Source organism: Melozone crissalis, unplaced genomic scaffold (assembly GCF_028551555.1).
Source record: "Melozone crissalis strain CALT ecotype California unplaced genomic scaffold, PUWL_Pcris_2 ptg000007l_1, whole genome shotgun sequence".
Classification (NCBI taxonomy): domain Eukaryota; kingdom Metazoa; phylum Chordata; class Aves; order Passeriformes; family Passerellidae; genus Melozone; species Melozone crissalis.
Window position 1 is genome coordinate 16,622,814 of NW_026535785.1, and position 23,581 is coordinate 16,646,394.

Genomic DNA, 23,581 nt, shown 5'->3' on the forward strand with positions numbered 1-23,581 from the left:
CTGGAATGCCTCAGTGCTGTCTCTGTTTCTCCTGGCTGTTGGTGACCCCTCAGAGGGCAGAGGAGGGCCTGTGTCCCCTGGTTCATTTATTGCTGGCCCTCACGTGGTTGTTACCACAGCTCTGTGTGCTGCCAGAGCTCCCTGGTGCTGTGCAGGTGCCCTGTGCCTGGGCATTCCCCGGGTTCCCAAGTGCCCCTATCTCCTCCCTGGTCCCTGCTCCCATGATGTGTCGGCTTTCAAACCCAGGAGGGAGAAAGGAGATTCTCAGCAGCAGGCCCACGTCTGTAACTTCCCTCTCCTGTGCCTTCTTTCCAGCTGTTTAATGAAATTCGTCGCAGCAATGTCACCCTGGTGAACACTGGCAAGATTGAATTCAACTGGGTGCTAAACCCTAGCCCTGCAGACCAGCATCTGCCTGGTGTGTTTCTGGTCAACCCCACCACTGTAAGTAGCACAAGTGACTGAGCCCAGCCCTGTGTCAGGTGGCCCAGGAGAGTGTGAAAGGAAAAAAGAAAGGGGGGAGGTGGGAAAGGGGAAAAAAATCAGAGGGGAAAAGCCCAAACCCAGCCATGAGAGAGACAGGGCTGTAAGCAATTTCTGCTGGGGCCAGAGAAGGTCAAACAAGTGCTCTCCTGACAGACTCCCCCAGGGCCTTGGCTGGTGGGTGGCTCTGCTGTCAGAGGCGACACCGGCGGGAGGCACAGGTGTGTGGGTCACTGTCCTGTCCTGCTGTAAGGGGAGCAGAGGAGAATTCTTTTTGATAGATTTCTCAGATGAAAATAAGGCACAAACGCAGCAAGTGTTGTATCTGAAAACTGTTTGTTGATAAAGAAAGGGCATGGTCCCGACCAGAGGGGGGACAGAAAAGAGAGAAAATGAGAAATGGAGAGAGCAACGGAGTACAGGGACAAAGCGTCACCGCTAGAGCCCTGAGGCGCTGTGTCAGCTCCTGCTCAGCAGATGGAGCGTGTGCTGCCAATCGTACCGGAGTGCGTGCCCGCCGCGGCGTGAGGGGCTGGATCGGCCGGCAGCGGGGCCGGGCTGGATCGGCCGGCATCGGGGCCCAGGCTGGATCGGCCGGCATCGGGGCCCGGCTCCATGGGCCGGCAGCGGGGCCGGGCTGGATCGGCCGGCATCGGGGCCCAGGCTGGATCGGCCGGCATCGGGGCCCGGCTCCATCGGCCGGCATCGGGGCCCGGGCTGGATCGGCCGGAGCGGGGCCGGGCTGGATCGGCCGGCAGCGGGGCCGGGCTCGATCGGCCGGCAGCGGGGCCCGGGCTGGATCGGCCGGCAGCGGGGCCCGGCTCCATGGGCCGGCAGCGGGGCCCGGCTCCATCGGCCGGCACCGGGCCCGGCTCCATCGGCCGGCAGCAGGGCTGGCTGTCCCACGGGCTGCGGCCGGGCCGGGCTCAGCAGCCGCGGTTTGTCCCGGTCGGGACACGGCGGCTGCTCCCTCGGGGAAGCAGAGGAGCACTGGGTTGCCGTGGCGAGCGGGGAAGCGGCAACAGCAGCGTAGACAGACAGGGAAGAAGCGGCTCTGCAGGGAGCCGGACCCTCCGGGTGCTCCCAGCCCAACAAAATAACTAAATCGGCAGGGAAAAACTGTCAGTGTTAACTGCTATTATATGCTGAGATTTCTCCCATAACTCAGCCCGTCTAGGACTTTTTTGCTCAGACGGGCAAAATTTTCCCGGGCTTCGGGGTCTGTCTGTCTTTCTCCAAGGGGGAAATCTCTTGCAGCCCCCCAGACACAGAGCCTGTCTGCATTTCCTCCTAACAACCTCCTTTACATATGGGATGTGTTAAGGCTCCCAGCACGTCTACAGCCCCTCTAGTAACTTTTCACCCCATGTCAGAAAGTGGATTTATAACATATGTTGAGGCATAACTAAAATTTTAATTGGTTGCTCACAGTCACTCTGGGAACCCCGATGGCTGAGATCTCAGGCAGTGCTGGCACTGGAGCGTTTCTGAGGGTCACCTTACCCAGGCTGTGTGATCACACATCCCTTAGTAGGCTTGCTGCTCCCTGCCTCCTCCAGCTTTGTTGCTGTGCAGCGCCTTTGTGGGGCAGTGAGGGGGCCAGGGAGCAGCGGGGCTGGAAGAGCAGGGATAAAAATCTGCAGCATCCCACCACTGTCCAAGCTTCTCAGTCCTGTCTGGATGTCTTTGAGCCAAAGCAGCCCTCCTGCAGTGGGAAGAGGAAGCCGATTGGCTTTCCCATTTCTTCCTGCCTGTCTCCTACAAGGGATGAGAGGAGCTGCTGGCCCTGCTCAGTGCAGGGATTTCCCTTCCACAGTGGCAGCAGAAGAGCCTTTTTTTGATGATGCGGGCTCTTGCTGGCAGAGGGCAAACCCCTTCAGCAGCAGAGCTGTGCTCACATCAGGCAGTGCTAGGGCTGCAGTCTTATGAGCCCCGAGGAGAACACACTGCACCCCAGGATCAGAGGCTCAAACTTTTGGTCACAAGGAAGGTAGAAGGTGTGAGTAACAAAGCCTGCTCCTCAGTTAAAATTTAAAGAAAATTTAATAAGAGACAACAGGGGACCAAGTCAATAAAGTAGAAGTAACAGCGCTGGGTGCTTGACTTGGGTACTTAGCCACAACCAGAGGCACACACCAGTCAACACAGCAACAGCCCTTGTATACTCCGGGTATTGCATCAGCCTAATGCATATTTACAAATGGTTATACATTCTCAAACATTTTAACATAGTTCCTCCTCTGTCCCGCCTTTTTGGAGTATGTGCAGTTGTCCTAGTCCTGGTCATTTGTAACTTTTCAACACATTCAACAGGTTTCCATTCCTTCATTGGTTAAATGTTAATATTGCAACAACTCTTCACCAACATTAGTAACACAACACAACATTCTCATTAAAAGAACTCTAAACTTTAGCAAAACTTCTTTTACAAAAGTCATCATTATAAAACATATAGTATTTACTCTAACAATTGTGAAAGCCAATACTGTAATATATTTATCATGAAGGTGATGTGGTCTGATGGTTTCTTCTAGATGAGAACCTGTCCCCCGAGCCATCCCCCATCAAACACTCTGATGCATTCCCTCCCTCTTCTCCCGTCCCTGCAGGGTTCCCTTGCACCTGGCAAGAAGCGACTGCTGAAATTTTCTTACATGCCAGGATTACCAGGAGCCTTCAGCAGGACTTACCAGCTTAAAGTGGGTGACCTGGAACCAGAAAATATCTGCCTGAAAGGAGAAGCGTCCTTTCCCATGATCAGTCTGGACCTGCCCTGGAACATCAGAGGTGGGCACTGCCTGTCTGCCCCCAGGAAGGGCCCCTCTGGTTTTGTTCCCTACCGTGTGCCCATAGGGCAGCTCATGGCAACCTCCACCGAGCCTGGAGGGTTGCAGGACTCCCAGATCAAGTCAAGCCCCCTGGTTGCTTCATGAGTCTTGAGCAGAGGATCCCATGTGGACTTTGTCCCAGGAACCAACCTGCAGAGCCTGCCAGCTCATCTGGCAGGGTCCTGAAGGACGATGGCTAGAGAGAAAGGCTTGGGAAAGCTGTAAGAGAGGCTGGCAGGGCTTCTGGCAGGGTTGGATCTGTGTGACATTGCAGGGGATGAGATTCAGAGAGGAGCAGCAGCATCCACTTTCCATAGATGGCTTGAGGGATTTCTTTCTGGAAGAAACCAGTGTTGGGAGGCGGGGACTTCCCAGCTTAAATGGGACTGGCACTTTGCTCACCCTTCTCTTTGTGGATGCTTTCTTCCTTCAGGAAATGAAAAATATGAGAAGATACTGAAACAGCTCATAAAACCCCTGCAACAAGACAATCAGAGGAATAAATCAGTTGTTCTGAAGAAGACTCAGAGCCTGAAGACCAAGACTTTGAAGTCTCAGACCCTGAAAACTCAGTCCACTAACAGTCAGACCTTGAAGACTCAGAACCCAAAGACTCGGGACCTGCAGCCCAGCGTGCTTGCCTCTGGCACTGTAGTAAGAACAGCTGCAGCCCCGTTTGGCACAGGCCACCCTCTCCATGTCACCTGAGCCCCTTGCAGCCCACAGCAGCTTCCTGGTGCCCTGATGACACTTGGGACCTCCCTGCCCACTGACAACCTTGTGTCACCTCAGCATTGCCCCTAGGGCTGCCACGCTGGTCATGGTCTCCTCTGGGGCTGCAGCAGCTTCCTGGCTGCCCCAGGGAGAGATGCTGAAGGCCATGCTCCAGGGATGGAGTTGATGGTGCTTTGAAGGAGATGCAGGTCATTGCTGGGGAGTTCATTGTTCCCAACCCTTGCCCTGCCAGATTTACAGACCTTAACAGCAGCTGCCAGATTGTGTTCTGGGGCTGTGCTGGAGGTGCTCATCTCCACGAGGCACCAGCTTGGTGCCAGTTCCCTTTCGAGACAGCTTCTGTCCAAGCTGCCTTGGTACAGGCTGGGGGCAGGCAAGTATCTGGAGCTCTGGAAGGTTCCTGGCTTGTCTGTCTGCCTGGCCAGATCAGCTTTGCTAACAGTGTCTGGGCAGGCAAAGATGCTGGAGTTACTTCCCTGGAGATGAGGTCCTGGCTAAGAGAGCAGGAGGTGTCACAGGCACTGAGCAGCCAGACAGGAGGACCCCACACCCCCTCCCAACAAGAGTGGGCTGGGATCCTTTCTCAGGTGCAAGCTGGGCTTTGGGAAGGACCTTTGCTAACCAGCCACTGTCTTCCCTTTCTTCAGTCAGACACTCAGCTGCAGATAAAGATGATCAGGATGCTGATAGAGAAGGCTGCTTTGGAGCTGCAGCAAAGGCTCACATCCCATCCCCTGAAGAGCAGGTTCCCTGACAAGGAGCTGTGCCAGAGTCTTGTCAAGTGAGTAGGGACGCCCACCCCATGTCCAGGTGCCCCTGGGTGGGAACACCCAGCCATGTCCCCTTCTCCTGAGAGCTCCCTGTGTCTGCAGAGCTGGGAACAGCCTGGACTCCAGAAAGGCTCTGGTCCTGGTGGCTGTGACACGCTGCATGTGAGCAGCGGAGTGTCCTCCCTTCCCCAGCACCACGCTGAGCTTTGCACTGCTCAGCTCCCCACAGGTGTGGGGTTCTGTCCCTAGAGCTGGGGGACCCAGTGCAGACCTTCTAGCCCTTCCAGACAGCATAGATTCTGTCCCTGCTGCCTAGCTCTGAAAGAGACAACTCCCAGCTGAGGTCTTGCTTCCAACTAACAGCTGGGCAGCTGTGACACTGAACAAAAGGAGAAGGGAACTGCACGTGTCAGCAAACCCTTTAAAACCTAACATCAGATGATTTGGATCCTGGTGGGGTGGCAGGGCTTATCTAGGTGACTTGGCCTGTCCCTTTGCACCATCATGATGCAGCACAAGCACGGGAGCTTCAATTCAGGAAGGAGATGCTCTGCAGAGCAGCTCATGTGGTCTGGTTGCAGAGCAATGAAGATTTCCTGTGCAGGCAAACCTTATTCCTAGAGTCCAAAGCAATTTCAGGCTCAGGCTGTACACCAGGCTAGGCAGTTCCACTGAGAGCAGTGGAGGCCCAGTGGACTCACCTAGACTGGCTTTTCATGGCAGATGAGCTGTGGCCAGTGTCCATTTTAAACTAATTTTATTTTCAGGTACCATTAGTAGCTGATCAAACCTAGGACCTGCACTCCTCCTGACTTCACAGAGTTATTGCCAGGTGGTGAAGCTATAGGTTTCATGGGCTTGAGCTGAGTTTTGACAGCAGTGAATAGAGAAATAGCCACTTTATTTGTATTCTCCATCCACTTGGATGTGTAGCCAGGCTGTGGTTTAAGGACTGTCCTTATTCCTTGCAGAGTTGAGCTGCCCCAGTATGTCCTGGACATGGGCCCTGTCCTTAAGGGTTACACTGAGTCACACTCTCTGAAGATCACCAATCCTGGGCAGATCCATGTGTCCTTCCAGGTTGATGTATCTGTCCTGCAGGACACAGGTAAGCAGTGCTGGAGACACTTCCTGTGCCCTTGAAGGAGGTGTCTCAGACAAATTAGCTTAAGCCCCTGAACCTGGGGAGGTTTCTGAGCTTTTTCTTCTCAGTGCCCCTGCTGGGAGCTGTAGAGGCAGAACTCTCCTGGCCAGCCATGCCCAGGGACCTGGCCTGCCTGTGACTGCCCTAACGCTTCAGTGCAGGGGCCAATGGTGACCATCACCCTGGTCACCTCAGCATCTTCCACCCTCGGCTCCCACAAGCAGCAAGTTTCTTTGGACACTCTGTGGGCTTGTTTTGCCAACCAGTGGGGTCTGCTGTATTTTGGAAGTGCTTTGTTTGGAGTTCACACAGGTTCCCAGCACCTGTATTCAGCCTTTACTGAGGAAGCAGCCTGTGAGATCCTCTGGTGGATCAAAAGAGGTTTCCAAAAGAGGCCTTGAGGCAAGGCTGCCCTTCCATCACACAGTGGCTCACTGTGTCTGAAGGGTGTTCAGGTGCAATCTTAAGATTTTGTCCAGGTCACAGCACAGCATGGGGCTTTTGCCACACCTCTCAGCCAGGACACCTGTAAGGCCTAAATGCTTGTACACATTTTGTGTTTTGTGTGTATCTCAGCGGCTTTGTGTTCATCTGTTCAAGGTTTCAGCGTGGGCCTGGACCAGGTGATTTGCCTGCCCCCCAACAACAGCGTGGACTTCGACGTGCACTTTGAAAGTGCCCACAAGCCATATGGTGACGTGGAAGTGGTGCTGCCCATAGAGGTACCACAGCTCTTGGGGCAGGCAGCAGGCTGGGCAGAGCAGCAGATGTCACCTGCACTGTCACATTGCTCTGCTGAATTCTCTGTCCTTCTCCAGGTGACAAAAGGCCCTATGTACAGCATCCGCATCCGTGCCACTGTGTTGGAACTGTCACTCACCCTCTCCAAGAACAGATTGCAGTTCTCTGACATCGTTGCTGGGGACTGCCAGGTTGAGACCATCCAACTCTACAACCAGTTCCCAGAATCCTGCAAATGGTTCATTGCTTCCAACAAGCCTGCTCTGAGGGTAAAGCACAGGCGACATTGAACACAGAACTTGGTTGGGTTTTCTTTGTGACTCTTGCCCTTTCTGCTCTGTGGCTGCTTGAGCACTTGGGTCTACAGTGTGTTTGAGGAAACTTCTGAGGGTCTAGATCAAGGCTGGTTTGCCTTAACCTGTTCCATTAGCTGATGCTTTGCTTTGCTGCCATCTTCACCCATTCCTCCTCCTCCTCTGAGGACACTAGTTCCCTATCTGCCTGCCCTGTCTACAGGGCTTCCCTCCAGCTCTGGGCTTTGGGGCCACACTTGGTTTGGCTGTGGGTGCTCTCAGCACCGTGTCAGTGTCTCAGAACACGAGGAGACCTCACATTATTGATTTCTGTGCCCAGAATAGTCACGTCAAATTCATGACACCCGCCATATGTCAGAAGCTGCAGGCACTGGTGGATGAGCCCTGTCCCTTTCACGTGACGCCCTCCAATGGAATCCTTTGTGCAGGAAGGTGGCAGAATCTGCAAATCCAGTTTGCACCTGAGGAGGAGGTGAGATTGGCGGGTGTCAGCCCAGGAGGCCTGTCAGGGCTATCTGGAAATGAGGGCCTGGTACAGAGAGTGTGGTAGGAGCTCTGCCTTCACAGGGAGCTTTCTGCAAACCCCGTACTCAGCGTGGCTCAGTTCACCCCACAGAGCACTCCCGTGAGATGTGCTTTGAAATGCCCACAGGGAGCTTGCACAGAGAGCACCAGGGCTCTGAGGCTGCCTCTTGGCACATGGGGGGGTGTGCCCAACTCCCCTCAGCCTGCCCTTTGCCTGGCTGTATTTGCAGCTGTGACACTCAGTGCAGAGCAGCTGCCCACTCACAGAGGATAATCCTGGAATGGCCCATCCTGCTGCAGGACTGCCAGACCAAACAGCCACCACCCACCTTCCTGGGCACGGCAGGACAGTCACCTGTAGTGGGGTGCTGCCAGCAGTCCCTGGGGCTCTGGCCTGCCTGCACATTCCTGTGCAGCTGGGGATTCAGCTCAAAGGACAAAGCATTCCCAAAAGTGGTTTGCCTGTGGCTGCTGGGTCTTGGAAAATGGCAGTGTGTACCAGCATGGACACAAGTGCTTCTGTGCCCACACACACTCCCAGGGATCTTTTAATTGCTCAAGAAATGTAACCATCTTGTGTCTGGCTTGGACCAGAGCCAAACACTAAGCAGAGAAGATGACCCTTATTTCTGGCCAGCAAGAGCTCATTTGCCTCTCTCCTGGAGCTGGTGTTTGCCTGATGCAGCAGTGCCAGGACTGTGTCTGGACACTGTAACCCTGAGGGCCTTTCCCATGAGCACTGCACTCCTGCATGACTAGGTGAAAATGTCTGACAGGCCATTGTACATCCATCTGATACCCAGTTACAGTGCACACCAGCATTCATCCCAGTTACTCAGACCCAGACTACTACAGATGCTCTAGTCCCTAGCATAAGTAAATATCTGGTTTCCATTCACCTTGGAGGGACTGATAACACCAAGCATTGCTGTATTTGGGGTCCTGTCATCTGAGACTTCGTGGATGAGTTTTCTGCACTTTCCTCTTTTCAGAGGTCTTACAAGAATGAGCTGGAGCTTATCATTTGTGGGAGCAGCAATCGCTTAAAGCTGCACCTCTCAGGACAAGGTCTGGAGCCACGGTTGGAGTTCAGGCCCCCAGCACTAAAGATGGGAGGGATGCCGGTGGACAGCGATGGGGTGGAGGCCACAGTGGTGGTGAAGAACCCATGCAACTTCCCCACTGAGTCTTACTTAATGGATTTTCATGAGCATCTCCTTGAGAAGGAGAAGGTGAGAAGTCTGGTCTCCATTCAGCATTCCCAGGCTTGTGCCAGGGGGATGGAGGCAATCCCCAGGGCAAAGCCAGCTCTGCTGACATGCTGTGGGAGGACCTAAACTAAATAGTTTGTGTTGTTGGGAGGAAGGGAGGAGACAGAAAATGGGTTTGTTGAATCTTTGTGATGAAAGGCAAGAAAAGGAATCTTGTGTATGGCTTCTCTTCCCTCCACACACAGATCCTGCGGTCTGAGTACCAGAAGAGATTTTTTCTGCCTCCACGTGCTGCAGCTGCGACACTGTTCCGAGAGGTGCTGCAGAATCATGGAGCACAGTGGAGGCCAAAGGCTCAAGAGGCAGAGCTCAAGGCCAGGGCTGAGGCTGAGGCCAAGGCCATGGGCAAGGCAGCAGCAGGTCAGAAAAACAGTGAGGGTTTGGTGGTGTCTGTTTTGCCTGTGGTCACAGCAGGGACTCCAGCCCATACACCCTGAACTCTCTGTCACCTTGCTCTCCAGGGAAAGCCCGTGCTTTTAGCAGCTGCCTGTTCCCCAGCTTGGTGGAGGAACTCTTGGCTGAAGGGCTGTGGCATCCTCTTCCAATCCTGAGTGCAGCCAAAGCAAGCTCCTATCTGCCTGCCATAGACTGGGGAAATAATCAGGATATTTCCTTGTGTCCCTTAGCCACAAAGACTAGGGCTGGATGAGTTCCTCAGCCAATAGGACCAGGCCTAATATCACTGGCTCTTTTATATTTGCACCTTCCTAGCAGCAAAAGAACAATCTCATCTTGCTTTCACCGAGTCTCCTTTCCTGGGATCTGAGGGGATGGGGACTTTACTGCTCAGCCATAGTTTGGGGGATTTTCTGAATTGTGGAGCAGGGATATGAGCTCCCCAATATCTCCTGGGATGATAGGCTGCATCAGGAAAAGCTGTGAATCCTTGCAGCTGCCCCAGAGCACCCAGCTCTGCTTGCAGTCACTCATGGTTTCTCCTCTGGTTTGTGCTAAAGATCTGCAATGGGAAAAAGCTCTGCCGAGGAACACAGAACGTATCTTGCAAAGAGATGAGGATGAGTATTATGCCCTCCTTGAGAAGAAGAAAGCAGAAATGGATAAAATAATACTGGGAAGCAAGCACATACGGAGGAAAAAGTGAGTAAGCCTTCCATGGGTTACTGCTCTTCCATGGGTTATCATCCCTGGAGGGCTTCCCTGCTCCAAGGACTCTGAGCTCAGAGGTGCTGCAGAGCAAAGGCCAGAAGCAGCACAGGGATGGCCACTCTGAGCTCCCTGGCTCCCAAGAGAGGAAGGACCTTCTTCTGTTGAGACAGAAGATCTTCTTCTCTATTTGAGTGGTGAGCCCTCCTGCCTTAGATGCTGCCTGCAGGGAGCTGGGCTCTGGGCTTGCCTTGGCACTGCCTCTAGAGGTGTCTTTAGGTCCATGGTGTTGAGTTGCACCTTCTTCATCATGTCCCTTCACCAAAACAGTGGGACTGTGGTATGGGCAGGTGTGGGGCACAGAGCAAACCTTGCTTTGGGTCCTGGTCCTGCCACAGCATTGCAAGTCCTTGCAATGCTGATCTGCCAGGGTGCTCCTTATGGTGGGACAGCACACATGAAAGCTCATGTCCTTTAGGCTCCCCTTCAGCTGCAGCAGTAGGCAAGCCCAGGAGAAGCTCTGCTCCAGCAAGGCAGCCCAGCTCAGGACACATAGGCAAAGTGTGGAGCTGAGAGTGGAGGCTGGTTAAAGCAAGGCTGTGCATCAGGACTTCCTTCAGCCCAGGCTGAATTTGATTTCATGGAGAGGAGACAGATGAGGCTGCTTCAGATGGTTTTCATGGCAGACAGCACTGGTTTGCTTGGTCACAGCTGGGTTCCAGCAGCAAATCTGGCTGACAAGAGCCTGTCTTGCAGGAGAGGAGTTCCTGCAGCCTTTGCTTTCTGACTGATAGGATTATTGTCATTAAGGAGCAGGCTGTACCCTGAGGGGTGCTGAGTGAGCTGAGTAAGAATTGTAGGAGAGATAAGCAGATGTTAGCCATCTGTGCTCTGCTTTAAACTGGGAAATTAAGAGACAAAGAGCGTTTTCAGGCATCAGCACAGAGAGCTGGTGGATCAGCCTTTGGCAGGGGCTGGAGGGGTCTGGCTGTGCCTTAAGAGGGAGCTTGCACAGCCAAGACCTTATGATGGCATGGTTCAGGTTTGGCTGGTCCTGGAAGTCCCCTTCCACCAATGCCCTCACTTGGGATGTTCCCAGCCTCTGTGGGTTGAGGAAAATTTACGGAAATGGTCTGGTGGTTCTGCCTGGCCTCAGGGTCAAGGAATGAAGTGCAGGGCAGCCAGGACTGGTGAGCTCAAGTTTCTGGTGGTGACTCTCAGCGATGTTTTCTGTTTTGTTTGCTGAAGTTTGCTGAAGCGGCTGATTCAAATGCGTCAGCGGGAGGCAAAAGCCTTAGAGGAGGAGGAGAGGCAGAAGGAGGAAGAAAGGCAGAAGGAGGAAGAGAGGCGGAAGGAGGACAAGAAGGGTGTCTCTGTGGGTATCCAACCTCCAAAACCAGAGAAGGGGGAAACCAAACCCCCAGAGAAGGAGGAAACCAAATCACCAGAGGGGAAGGAAACCAAGGCCCCAGAGAAGGAAAACAAAGCCCCAGAGAAGAAAAACAAACCTCCAGAAAAGAAGGAAACCAAAATACCAGAGAAGAAAAACAAACCTCCAGAAAAGAAGGAAACCAAAATACCAGAGAAGAAGGAAACCAAAATTCCAAAGAAGGAAACCAAAATCCCAGAGAAGGAGGAAAGCAAAATCCTAAAGAAGGAAACCAAACCCCCAGAGAAGAAAAACAAACGTCCAGAAAAGGAACCCAAATCCCCAGAGTGGAAGGAATCCAAAATCCCAGTGAAGGAAACCAAAGCTCCAAAGAAGGGGGAAGTAAAAGCCCCAGAGAAGGGGGAACCCCCCAAAGCCCAAAAGACAGGTGAAACCAAGACCTCAAAGAAGGGTGAAAGCAAAGCCCGAGAGAAGGGGGGAACCAAAGCCCCAAAGAAGGGGGGAACCAAAGTCCCAAATATGGGGGGAACCAAAATCTCAGAGGACACAGCTGAGATAGAGAACTTGCTCCTGAGGATTCAGACGTATGAGTCATTGCAGCAGAATTTCTCCTACTGGAACAGGGTTCAGGGTACCCTGCGGTCACCTGTTATCCAAAAGAGAAACAAGTCCCAGTATGCAGCTCAAAACAAAGGTCAGAAGACCAATAAGCCTCAGGAGAAGGTGAAGAAGCCTGAACAAAAAATGTAGAGACCAAAGGAATCTTTAATCGTCTCAGCTGGAGGTGCACAGTTGCAGAGGGGGCAGTCAGATGATGATGTTCCACAATGACTGGGTATCATCTGTGTTGACAGGGAGGTTACCACTTCTGGGGACTCAGTTTCTTCACGCAGGGAAAGACCATTCTTTATTCACTCTACTTAGTTTATACAGTTTCAGACTTTGTGTGCAACTTTAATTAGTTAATAGATTTCTTTTTTATTACTCTATTGATTAATAAAATATATTTTAATTGTACATCAAATCTCTCTGTTGTATTGTTTAACTGTTCTCTTCACTGATTCTCATGAGACAAATCCCTTGTTGTTGCAGGTGCATTTGTTTTTCACCCTCAGAATAGATTGTTAACAAACTTTCATTCTCAAAATAGCTTCATATGGGAACTTGTAACTGCTTAGCTGCACTTAGAAGAGATGAAAGGCCAAACTTTCTCTGGAGAAAGAGGTTCTTGTTTATTAAAATAGCTACAAGGAATGGAGTGCCCAGGATAAGCCCAGGTACCCACACAGCAAGCCGAAAACAACAGTCTGCTAACCCCAAGTGCACTGGGTTCTCCCCACCAAACAAGTATCCAAAAAGAAGAAGAACCCCAACCCAACCAAACTTCCCCCATTTATAGCCCCCTTCGAGTCCAGGATCGGTCCATTTTGGATATGCATGATGATTGGTCCATTTCCAGGCTTCGCACTGAGCTTTAACGCCGTTCATTCTGGACCAATTGTTTCTGCAGGGCTTCAAATGATTGGTCAGATCTTTCATCCAGTCCCTCACTTTGCCCCGCCAGACCACCCTTGCACCAAACCCTGGACCCTTCTAGAACATTCCAACAAGCCCCCCCCCTCTTAACATAATACAATTAATATAACATAATTAATACAATATAATTGAACTGTACCCTAATTTAACTTAAATTTTACCTATAACGAGAACAAGGCCTGATTTCATAAGGCCTTTCTTTTATAATTCTTCTGTCTATGACATCTCCCACTTTCCGTTCATTTAAAAAAGGCTTCTATGTTCTGATGTTGAAACAGCACATTCTTTTGAGGCTATTATCTCATGAAGGTTATCACTGGTTATCTATTAGATATGGGATAAGATACATAAAAGACCAATTACAATCAACAAAACTTAGCAAATTCTATCAAGTCATTTACACAGGGCTCCACAGCATGAGAAAAGAAAAGAATAATGTCCAATGTCTCTTAGGGAAATGGAAATAAAAAACTATTGTTTTAAAATCCAGTTACTTGAGAACTATGAGGAAGTCCATAAGCATAAGATACATAAGCAGCTAGAGAACAAAAGGAGGATCCTGAAATGACACATCTTGTAGATAATTACACCAAAAGATGGTAAAGCATATGAAAAGCTGGCTATAAAAACAGTAATACAAACATTTATGTAGTTATGACAGCAAAAATGTATCAAAGGAAAACAGTGAACAGCTCACTAGTAAAATTGATGATACCTCAGATTAAATAACACTCAAACCGGATATAAATAAATTTGGACAGTGATAGAGCTTAACAAGATGAACTTAATAAAACTCCACCCTAGAAGGATTTCAAATTAATAAACATAATTTTATTATCACCTTAGTAGAACAAAAAGCACACTCAAGAGAACTCAAAGTTAATTACTATTAATATTGAACATAACTGGAACCATAAAAAACTGGAATAGAACGTGGTTCAAACTTAGGAATACTGAAACTTAACAGAAATAAAGTCGACCAAAATTAACTTTATAAATCTTAGCCTTATACAATTTAACAGTATGTAACTGAGCATTACAATATTGGGCCTTATTTTAACAGAATTAAAATCAACATCCTTAAAAGTTACAGATATGACGTGATGTAACATAGTCTAAGGTTATTAATACAAAAAGACAACTAAAACGTGAATAATCCATAAATGAAAAAACAGCATGATGGTGTACTGGAGGGATTAAAGTTGTAACAAGCATATTAGAATTCTAAGTAAATCAGTTATGAGAAAAACTCATGGGAACTCCAAATTCCATGGAAACAGAAATTCAGTAAGACTTTTTAAAGTGCAGGGTTACTGAAAAATAAATATAATGTGCAATTTAGCATATTGCTGAACAACCCAACAGCTTTTTGTGACTGTATCTGGCATCATTTTATATGGCAAATTTGTTAGCATTCTTGTTAAAAATATCAGACCATGTTAAAATTCGATAGGTAAGAAGGCGTTGCATTTACTACTTTTCAATCTCTCCAGTAACTGTAAAACTATATAAAACAATCAGAATTTAGTCAGAAAACGAAATAAACTTTAAAAAACGTTTTCAAGGCACACAAACACAGTAGGTAAGGCTCCATCAAGCAGAAGTAATCAAGCAGCTCTGCGCCAGAGCAGGGGTCTATGGTGCTCACAGGGAAGAGGGAAAGCACTGCAAAAAGGGAAACTATGGGGAGAAGAGAGGACATTTAAACTACAATGACATAACTACACATCAATAAAGCTTCTCTTAATATTCACACAACAGTCATCCCTTAATTGTGAGGGCCAATCCTCTCATTATCCATGGATCCCAGCAGGGCCCTGTGGCCGTGAATCCAGCCTGCCCTGGGCTCGCCTGGCTTGGCCACCACAGCCCCCCCGGGGCCGCTGCACCTCTGCTCCCCCAAAACACCTACGGGGAAAAGAGCAGGGGAAAAGCAGCAATATGAAACAAACTCTAAAACCAGCACACAAAAGATAAACACAGAAAAGGCACAAGCTGCATTTTATTTCATCTTCTGCCAACAAAGTCACTGACTGAGAGTTGCATTTCCAAGGCAAAGATCTGCCTTTTGAGAAACTTCAAAAACATAGAAATATCTTTTTTACTAGATGCGTACAAGGCCAGGCATCATTGGAGGCACAGCTTTTGTCACAACTCTGCTTCCTTTTTAACTGAAAAAGAATTAAGCAGTGTGGTCATAAGTCTGGCATCTCAGCCAGAATGGCCAGGTATTAGAGGGAAGAAGTCAGCCTATAAAATCTGATTATTTTTCCTCTTCCATTGGTCTGTCAATAATGTTAATCGGAATGTATCTCTACATGTTAACATGAAGGTGTTTGTATTTACATAAGCAGTAATATATCTATAAAGACTTTTGTATTCTCTTCAAGGACAAGAAAATTTGAACGAATAATCCTTTCCTAATAGAGAGGTCCAGTTTAACTTTTCACTGATGATGTTAAACCCAAGGGTGGTTCATGTAATGCTGTCTTTACACGTCGCTGTCTTCATGCACAACAGCCCATCTTTATTCTTCACAGCTCGCATTTATATGGTTTTCTAAAGGCATTGTCTTTCATTTTAATTGGTTGGTAATTTACTGCAGTTCGGTTCATTGGTTAGTAGTTGCTAAAGTACATCTTAGTGAAAACCTTTCCTCCCATTAACGTCTCCTGGATAGAAGATGTGGGTAGAAGTCTTTCTTCTCACAGGTGCAAATTCCTTTCTCACAGGAACTTGTCAGGCTAGCTGTTAGCTGTACTTAGCTGAAGCAGCAGGCCCGAGCCATAATTTTACAAGGGTAACAAGGCTTTTATTTTATATGGCTTTACAATATTGTATGTAACAATGTTGTATGCAACTTTGACATATGATTATTTCAATCTTAAAGAATAATCTTAAATTTCTTTTAGGTGAATTTTGACCTTTGTAATTTTTGTGTATGATAGATTTAGAGTTAAAATCTGTTTTGAATCATTCCTTCATAGAATCATAGAATCATAGAATCATCAAGGTTGGGAAAGCTCCCTGAGACCATGGAGTCCCAGCTGTGCCCGATGCCCACCTTGTCCCCAGCCCAGAGCCCTGAGTGCCACCTCCAGCCCTTCCTGGGCCACCTGCAGGGATGGGCACTCCAAAGCTCCCTGGGCAGCCCCTGCCAAGGCCTGAGCAGCCTTTCCATGGGCAAATTCCTGCTGGTGCCCACCCTGAGCCCAGCCTGAGGCCGTTCCCTCTGCTCCTGTCCCTGTTCCTGGGAGCACAGCCCGACCCTCCGGCTGTCCCCTCCTGGCAGGGAGTTGTGCAGAGCCACAAGGGCCCCCTGAGCCTCCTTTGCTCCAGGCTGAGCCCCTTCCCAGCTCCCTCAGCCCCTGCTGGGGCTCCAGCCAGGGTAGCATCCTAGTGCTATACAAAGAGCAGGGTATAGACCTGCCAAAGGTGTCTTTATCACCACATTTTAAACTTTCATAAATACAGAAAGACTCTGCAGAAAGCACTAAAGTCAAGTCAGCAGCCAAAGTGCCAATGTCCTGCGCACAGCAGCGCGGCCCGGCCCGGCCCCAGGCTCGGTGCCGCGGTTGCCCGGTAACCGCGCCCGGGCCCTCAGCGTCTGTGACGGCGCCGCGGCCTCAGCGCCCGCAGCCGCCCTGATGCTCATTCGCACCCGGTGCGCTCAGCCTGCGGCACTCGGCCACTGCCAGCGGAGTTGTTCGCGGAACAGTGCTGTCTGTGAGCGACAACACGCAAAACATTGCTCTGCGAGGGACTCCTAAACTTGCAGAACCTTGGTTTCTGCCAGAGAGTCCTGAATTTCGTTTGAAGGTAAAGATTGACTCAAGTTGTACTTTCTGGTTTTGTCACATCTGTGCTCTGAAAGAGAATGCCAAAGGGAAATAAAGGATGGGATAATGCCAGTCTTCAGTGCGGTGGCATGTACAGCTGAGGGGATGAACAATACATGGTCTGCTGATGGTGCTTTTTTCTCACTGAGGAAATGCAACATTTCCTAAATATACTAGTCTATACATTTTTTCCTATAGTATGTATTTAAACTACTTATAGGTGAATGAGTTATGTTCAAGTTTCAGTGGGTTGTTATGAATCTGGTTATTAAAATTATTAAGGAGATGCCCCTGGATTAAGGTGCAAAACGAGACCATGTGCCAAAGTCAATAGTTTGGATTTTATGGAACAGTAAATGTGAGGAAGAGAGAGGGAGAAAGAAATAGAAAAGGGGGGGGGGGGGGGGGAAGGGAGCTGGGAAGGAGGGAATAGAGTGACAGAGACAGATTTAGTAGAAAATATCACCATTCCATGGATCCCATCCCATTCAGTCCTCTTCTGGTCTTCTTTGTGGTGAGGTCTCACAAAATCTGAGACTCCAATGGATTAATGCAGATTTGGCAAGGTGGGACTGCCCAGGTACCTCCCTGGGATGGGGCAAGTTTGGCTCTGTCTCTTATACTACTCTCAAATAATATAAAATCTTTAGCACCAGTATGTCCTTTGAGTCTGCCATGAATTGGGTTGTGGATTTTCAGATCTGTTGTGTTTCTCTGCATGCCATGCAGTCATCTGGTGCAAGGCCTCAGGAATGGCTCTGGGGGCACTTTGGAGGTCTTTGCTGGGTTATGACACCCCCTCAGCTGCCCCTCATGGGAATGTCCCCTGGATGTGGCCTTCTGGGGCTGGGGGGTTTTAGAGCTGAGCCAGTTTGTCTGAGGGAGGATGGGTGTCCACTGCCCCTTACCAGAGGTTGTGTTTCACCCCCAAAATTTCCTCCTTCCCCCTCTGTTGATGGGAAGTTTGTGTGCAAACCTGGCCTCAGCAGACGAGTCTGTGGCTATGACTCCCCCAGCCTGAAGGCAGAGAGAGCTGATTTTCAGGACAGCTGCTGGATTTGACTTTAGTGGGGATATATTTTTCTCCCTCAGCCTTGTTCACTTCTCCCCAGACCTGAGCTAACAGGACAATAGTGTCACATTTATTTTGCCTCAAGTTCCCTTAGGCAGCTTAACTCCCAGTGCCAAGTTCCAGTCAGGAGGCATTTTCAGGGAAGGGTGCATTTGGGGGGGTCTCAGCTTCTTTATTCAATTCTGTCACAATGGGCAAAAAGTCCTTTATAGCAATATTTAAGGCATTAGCCATAACATTCTAGTCTCTCACAAGTCCTGTGAGGAGCAGCTGAGAGAGCAGAGGTCATTTAGCCTAAAGAAGAGAAAGTCCATTCAAGATGTTTTTAAATAATATTTAAGCTACAGTTTTGTTTGTTCTAAGCATTATTAATGTTCAGCATTTTAGCTCCAGGTTTCAGTACAATCAATCTTTAAATTGCCAAGGTACCCATATAGTTGCAATAAAGTCCAACTTGAGGCCTAACAACACTAGCTACTTCTGCCTAATGAGCACTTAGCTGCTTTCAAATCATATAAAACCTTTAGCACCAGTACATCCCTTGAGTCTGCCATGAATTGGGTTCTGGATTTTCAGAGTTCCCTTGTTGTTCCTTCCAGTTCTGTTGAGGCGTTGTCACTCCTCTGTGACATCATCCCTTCTCAATGGCTTCTGGAGTGCCAAAGACACCAACACCTCGTATTTTGCTCAGGGAAAGACTGAAGGCTGATTCTGTGAGTAGCCCCTGGGGCTGTGTTAAGGCTGGAAACTGCCCTGCTGTCCCTGCTCTCCCTGCCCCTGTTGTCCAGCAATGCTCTGAAGCTGCAGAGCCCCTCCCCAGCCCTTTGTGCCGTGCTCCTGTTGCTGGGGCTGTCCTGGTGCAGTAGGGAACACTGTGGGATGTGTCAGGGACAGCCCAGCGCCTTGCCTGGCTGTGCCAGCAGAGCCAAGTGAAACCAATGTACAGCTGAAGCCCTGAGCATGGGCTTCTTTCATTCCCCTTTGCCACAGCCATTCCTTCTGTCAGGCTGGGCACTCACCTGTGCTGCTCTGACCATCCTGCCCTTGGGCACCTGGGCACGTGAGGGGGAAAGCTCAAACTCTGCCCAAAGCCTTGAGAGCCACGGCTGGTCCCAGCTGGAAGAGCTCCCAAGGCAGCTGTTCTCTCCCAGCTCCTGGGTGGGCACAGATGCAGCCCTGCAGGCAGCGCTGGATGGAGCCAGGGCCACAAAGGTCCCTTGCTGTCTGCAGCTCACTTGGCTGAAGATGCCCCACTGCTGAGGCTCTGCCAAGGAGATCCCTCTGTTTTCTTCTGTCCAGGGCTCTGTCAGCCCAGACAGAGAAAACCAATGCTAATTGACAGAGTGAGCTAAAACTTGGACACATTCCTGTGCACCTCACTCTTGGTACAGCTTTTCTTGCTTGCTTCCCTTGGACTCAGCCAGCAGTGCTATCTCCTGGCTGTGAGTTTTGAGTGTTGTGCAGAGATGGAGTTTGGGCAGTTCTGAGAGCTCCTCCCCACTCTCTGAAAGGTCACTGCCTCAATCCAGGGAAAAGTAAGAGGAAACAAATGCCCAAAGGGCAGAAATCCCCAACCATGTCCCATCAAATCACAGAGAGACTCATGGGACACAGCCATGTGGCTGGAGTATGTGTATTCCACTCTGTATTATTAACTCATTGGTGCTAAGTATTTCCGCAGGAAACTTCCAGGGCTTCCAGAACTGTGCTAGTGGCTGTGATCACAAATCATTCATCAGTAGTAAGTGAACAAGAAAAGCCTCCATGAGCAAGAGCATTTCTGAGACTCTTGCTGTTTTTTTGCCTTCCAGCTGACTCCCTCTGCCTTCCAGAAGGAGATGTCTCTCAGCACCAAGCAGAGGCTGGCCAGAGCTAAGAAGCTGAGTCTGCCTCAGGTTGTCCAGCCTCAAGACAAGCCTGGGACCTCCCATCACAAGGTAGCCTTTCCCTGCCCTTGCTGTTTGATGTGATAATTGAGGAGGATGCCAGAAGAGCAGCTTGGCTTGAGCCTGCTCAGCCTGGTCCAGGAGCTTTTGGTCAGCCCAGGGCAGAGGTGGAGGAGCCACTGTTTGCCCAGTGTGGGCTGGGCAGATGTGCTCACCCGGAGTCTGCACTTCACTGGGGATCAGAGCAGAATCTTCCTCCCAGCAGCTGAACCTGTCTCTGCTCTCTCTGGCCTCTCCCTGCAGTTCTCAGCAGCTGTCCCAGAGCAGCGCTCGTTTCAGCCTTGCCCACCAGAGGTGGTGTTTCAGAACTACAGCCCCGGTGAGGTCTGTGAAGTGCCGCTGGTTCTGAGGAACAGGGACAAGGTGAGTGCTGGGACTGGAGGTTTAACACTGTGCTGGAAGAGGAGAGCAGAGAAGGGTGGTTAAGGATGGCACCAGGGCATGTCCACCTGTGCCATCACAAGTGGCAAAACCATCATTCCATGTCTGTCCTGCAGGTTCCTCACTTGGTGAAGGTCACCTTGAAGAGCTCACCTTATTTCCAGCTGGTGGGCCCCAATGACGCGTGCCGCAAGGTGCCACCGGGCCTCTACACCACTGTCCGCATCCTCTTCACCCCTGGGCAGAAAAAGGTCAGTCTCGAGGGCCCAAGAGGTTGCTGTTTTCAGTGGAAACTGGACCTGAAAGGCTGGATTCAGGGCATCTGGCCTGACTTTTGAGGACTTGTTCTGGTTTCAGAGGATCTAGAACTGAGAGATACTCTTTGCCCATGCTAAAGATGGAGATAAAGGCTCTGTGCTGAGACAGTTTCTTTTGCCACAGGATTATTTCCACCAGCTCCTCTGCACCACTGAAAGTGAAGAGTTCATTGTACCAGTTTGGGCCATTGGTGCTCGAGCCATCCTGGACTTTCCTGACCAGCTGGACTTCTCCACCTGTCCGGTCAAGTACAGCACCCAGAAGACTCTGCTGGTTCACAATGTTGGAAACCGGCCTGCTTGTTACGAGCTCAGCACCCAGAGGTGAGGCAGCTCATCTGTCCTTGTGCAAAGGATATCTGTCACCTTAGGGTGATGGTAGAGTTGGGAAAGAGCAGCAAAAGGAACCAGAGCATCAGAGCTGCTGCCCTGCAGCCCTGGCTGGAAGTGAGCAGGATGGATGGCAACGTGTTTTGCTTTCAGTGTTCTTAGCAGGATGCAGCCTTTGAGCTTTCTCTGTCTCAGATTTCCTGGAGGGTGCTGGAACATGTTGGTAGCTGGCTTGCACCCTCCTGAGCACAAGCAGCTTCTGAAATGCTTACTCACAACTGTCAGCCAAATAGACCCATTCTCTGGGAGGCCACAGGCACATGGCTTTCCAGTGGTCCCTGCATCAGATGCCCAACATGAGCTGTGCTGTGGGCAGCCTGTGCTGTTCCTGCCAGTCTCAGAAGACAATCACTGTTTCTCCTGTTGGCTGAACTGGAGAGGGTAATGCATTTTTGACACCGTACCTGCAAGGAAACCAGTTCAGTTGGCTGGTGGTGTGTTGAGGGTTGTGTGATCCCAGAGGTCTTGGTGTAGGAGCTGAGGTCAGGAATGCAGCACAGACCTGCTGTCTAACCTCAGGCAGCTGAGTGGCTTTGATTTTTTTTTTCTCTGGCAAAACAGAGGTCAAAAGGCAAATTGACTTTTCTGCTGTGAAACAGGAGGGTCCAAGAGGAGTTTCCACCAAAGCCTGTCAGAGCTATTGGCAGCTCCAATCCAGGCTCCTCAGATGCTGCTCAAACAGGCTGCTGCTTTGGACTGGGCAAACGTGTAGGCAGGAACTTGTAAATCCATGCACGGTTTTTCTCTGGGATTTCCAGATCTTGTTTTGTCACCACCAAAATAAATCCTCAATAACGTCTGGTATCCCTTTACAATGTGCTTGCCAGCAGTTCTGTTGAGTGCTACAGAGCATGTTGGATCCTGCTTGATAGGGATTTAAAGAGTTTCTGAACTTCAGGAATTAAATCTTGAAGTAGATGAAATAGAGCCTAGATGCAGTGACAGAGGGAAAGATGGAGCTTGTGAGCTGCTGACTCTGGACAGAATTTTTCAGCACAGAGCTGGAGCTGCTGTAACCTAACAGACTGAATTTATTAGAACAGTTAATGCTGTTAGACGTCAGCATTAACTGACCATCACTTGAAAGTAATAGATGTTAAGATGAGATCATATTTGGGTTTCTTCCTGCAGTAAGTGTTAGTGGACACATGAGGCAATTCAATTAGCAGTAATTTTTCTGTCTTCCTTGGTGAGGGAGGCAGCTTTTAATGAGATCAATTCTCCCAAAATCAAATCATTTAATAATGGCATTTAAGACACCAGTGGACAAAAGAACGTTTGGCTGAAGCAGATAACTGTACCATGGGACTTGAAACAGATTGCAGCCTCCTTGCATACAGCATCTACCAAAAGTGCAGGTGAATGGTGCTTTGAGAGACTTGGTCACAAAATTGCCAGCTTTGCTCACTGGTCAGCTCTGTTTCTAAATTATGTTAGGAGTACTTGGTCCTTGGTATCCATGGCCATAACTTTTGCCCAGCTCTGTCAGTAAGGGGAGCTGATATCTGATGAGAGTAAGCAAGATGCAAATGACCCTTGAGCCTCATTGCAGAGAGCTGGATACAGAGTATGGGGGAGATGAGGTCATTTCATCCCACAGGATCTTGTGAGGACTGGATCTCCTCACACTAGAGTCAGTGGCTGTTTCTGACCCTGTCTGTTCTGTCTTCTGCTGACTGTGGTTGGTTTGCTCTTTGCTTGCACAAGTGAGCAGAACTGGACTGCAAAAGGGTTAACGTCCCCAAATCTCCACCAAGAGTCCTACTGTCTCTGTGTTGCAGCCCTTTCTCTGTCACTCCGGCCATGGGAACTCTGGATGTTGGTGATGCCGTGGAGGTGGCAGTGGAATTTCAGCCACTGAAGACTGGTGACCATTCCAGGTCCCTTGTTGTGCACTATGACACAGGTGAGTGCTGGGCAGTGCACAGGGCACTCTGTGCATCCCTCAGAGCAGAGCCTGTTCTAAGCAGAAAGGCTGGTGTGGCCGTGGGTTTCAAGAGGGAGATGATGATACTTTTCATAGGGTTCATTTTCTAGTCATCTGGTTTGTAGTCATGTAGTTTGTCATCTTGATCCTTGTAGAGCTCCATGTAAATGCCATTTCTAGAGAGCATGTCTGGTATTTGTTGTTTGCATCTCGCCTGGGTAACGCTCACCTGCAACAGGAATGGTGAGCTTGAAGTCTGAGCCCAGATGCATCCCAGGAGCTGGCTGGGAATAATGAAGCTTTGAAAGCTCTGGAAATGAGGGAGCCTTGGTAGGGGTCTGTTCTAGAGGGTGAAATGCTGGCAGGTTGTCAGGACAGCGTCATGCTGTGCACATGCAGCTCTCAGCTTGTGATCCATGGACTGATCCATGGAACTGCTCGTTCAGCTAAAAGCTGTGACACTTTCTTCTGCTGCCTGTGGTGTGCTCTGTTCCTTGTGCTTCCATCAGCCAGTGAGGTGAGAAAAGACTCCCCTCTGCTTTGTTCCAGGTGAAGACACCCACACAAGCCTTCATGCCAGAGCTGTGGATGCCCACATCGAGCTGGACAGGAATACTGTGACCCTGGAGAAGACGTACATCACCATGTCAAACAGCGCAACTGTGGTCATCCACAACCGCAGCGACATCACAGCCCGCTTCCAGTGGAAGGCTGTGGATACTGAGGAACAGGAGGAGCAGCTGAGGCTGAGGTGGGTTTGAAAGATCCATTTCAGAGACATTCCTTGCCCAAGGGTAAAACTAACATATGGCTTCAGGAGGTACTGGTGCTTTTAAATGGCTTTGGGTAAGTAAACCAGCCCATCTCT

The 23,581-nt window shown here is 49.8% G+C and overlaps 1 protein-coding gene across 1 annotated transcript in view; it reads left to right on the forward strand.

Annotated features, from left to right (window-relative positions):
* The first annotated feature begins 1,308 nt into the window (after positions 1–1,308).
* The window catches only part of LOC128951049 (hydrocephalus-inducing protein homolog), a 36,183-nt gene continuing 13,910 nt past the window's right edge, over positions 1,309–23,581 (forward strand). The window contains exons 1-17 of the mRNA XM_054296205.1: positions 1,309–1,431; positions 3,093–3,270; positions 3,745–3,965; positions 4,694–4,827; positions 4,919–4,978; positions 5,788–5,924; positions 6,561–6,682; positions 6,779–6,970; positions 8,533–8,772; positions 8,997–9,171; positions 18,410–18,465; positions 19,564–19,689; positions 19,942–20,061; positions 20,196–20,330; positions 20,521–20,720; positions 22,568–22,692; positions 23,263–23,464. Of these exons, the coding sequence (XP_054152180.1) occupies positions 1,309–1,431; positions 3,093–3,270; positions 3,745–3,965; positions 4,694–4,827; positions 4,919–4,978; positions 5,788–5,924; positions 6,561–6,682; positions 6,779–6,970; positions 8,533–8,772; positions 8,997–9,171; positions 18,410–18,465; positions 19,564–19,689; positions 19,942–20,061; positions 20,196–20,330; positions 20,521–20,720; positions 22,568–22,692; positions 23,263–23,464 (2,546 nt within the window). The remainder of the gene's footprint in view (positions 1,432–3,092; positions 3,271–3,744; positions 3,966–4,693; positions 4,828–4,918; positions 4,979–5,787; positions 5,925–6,560; positions 6,683–6,778; positions 6,971–8,532; positions 8,773–8,996; positions 9,172–18,409; positions 18,466–19,563; positions 19,690–19,941; positions 20,062–20,195; positions 20,331–20,520; positions 20,721–22,567; positions 22,693–23,262; positions 23,465–23,581) is intronic.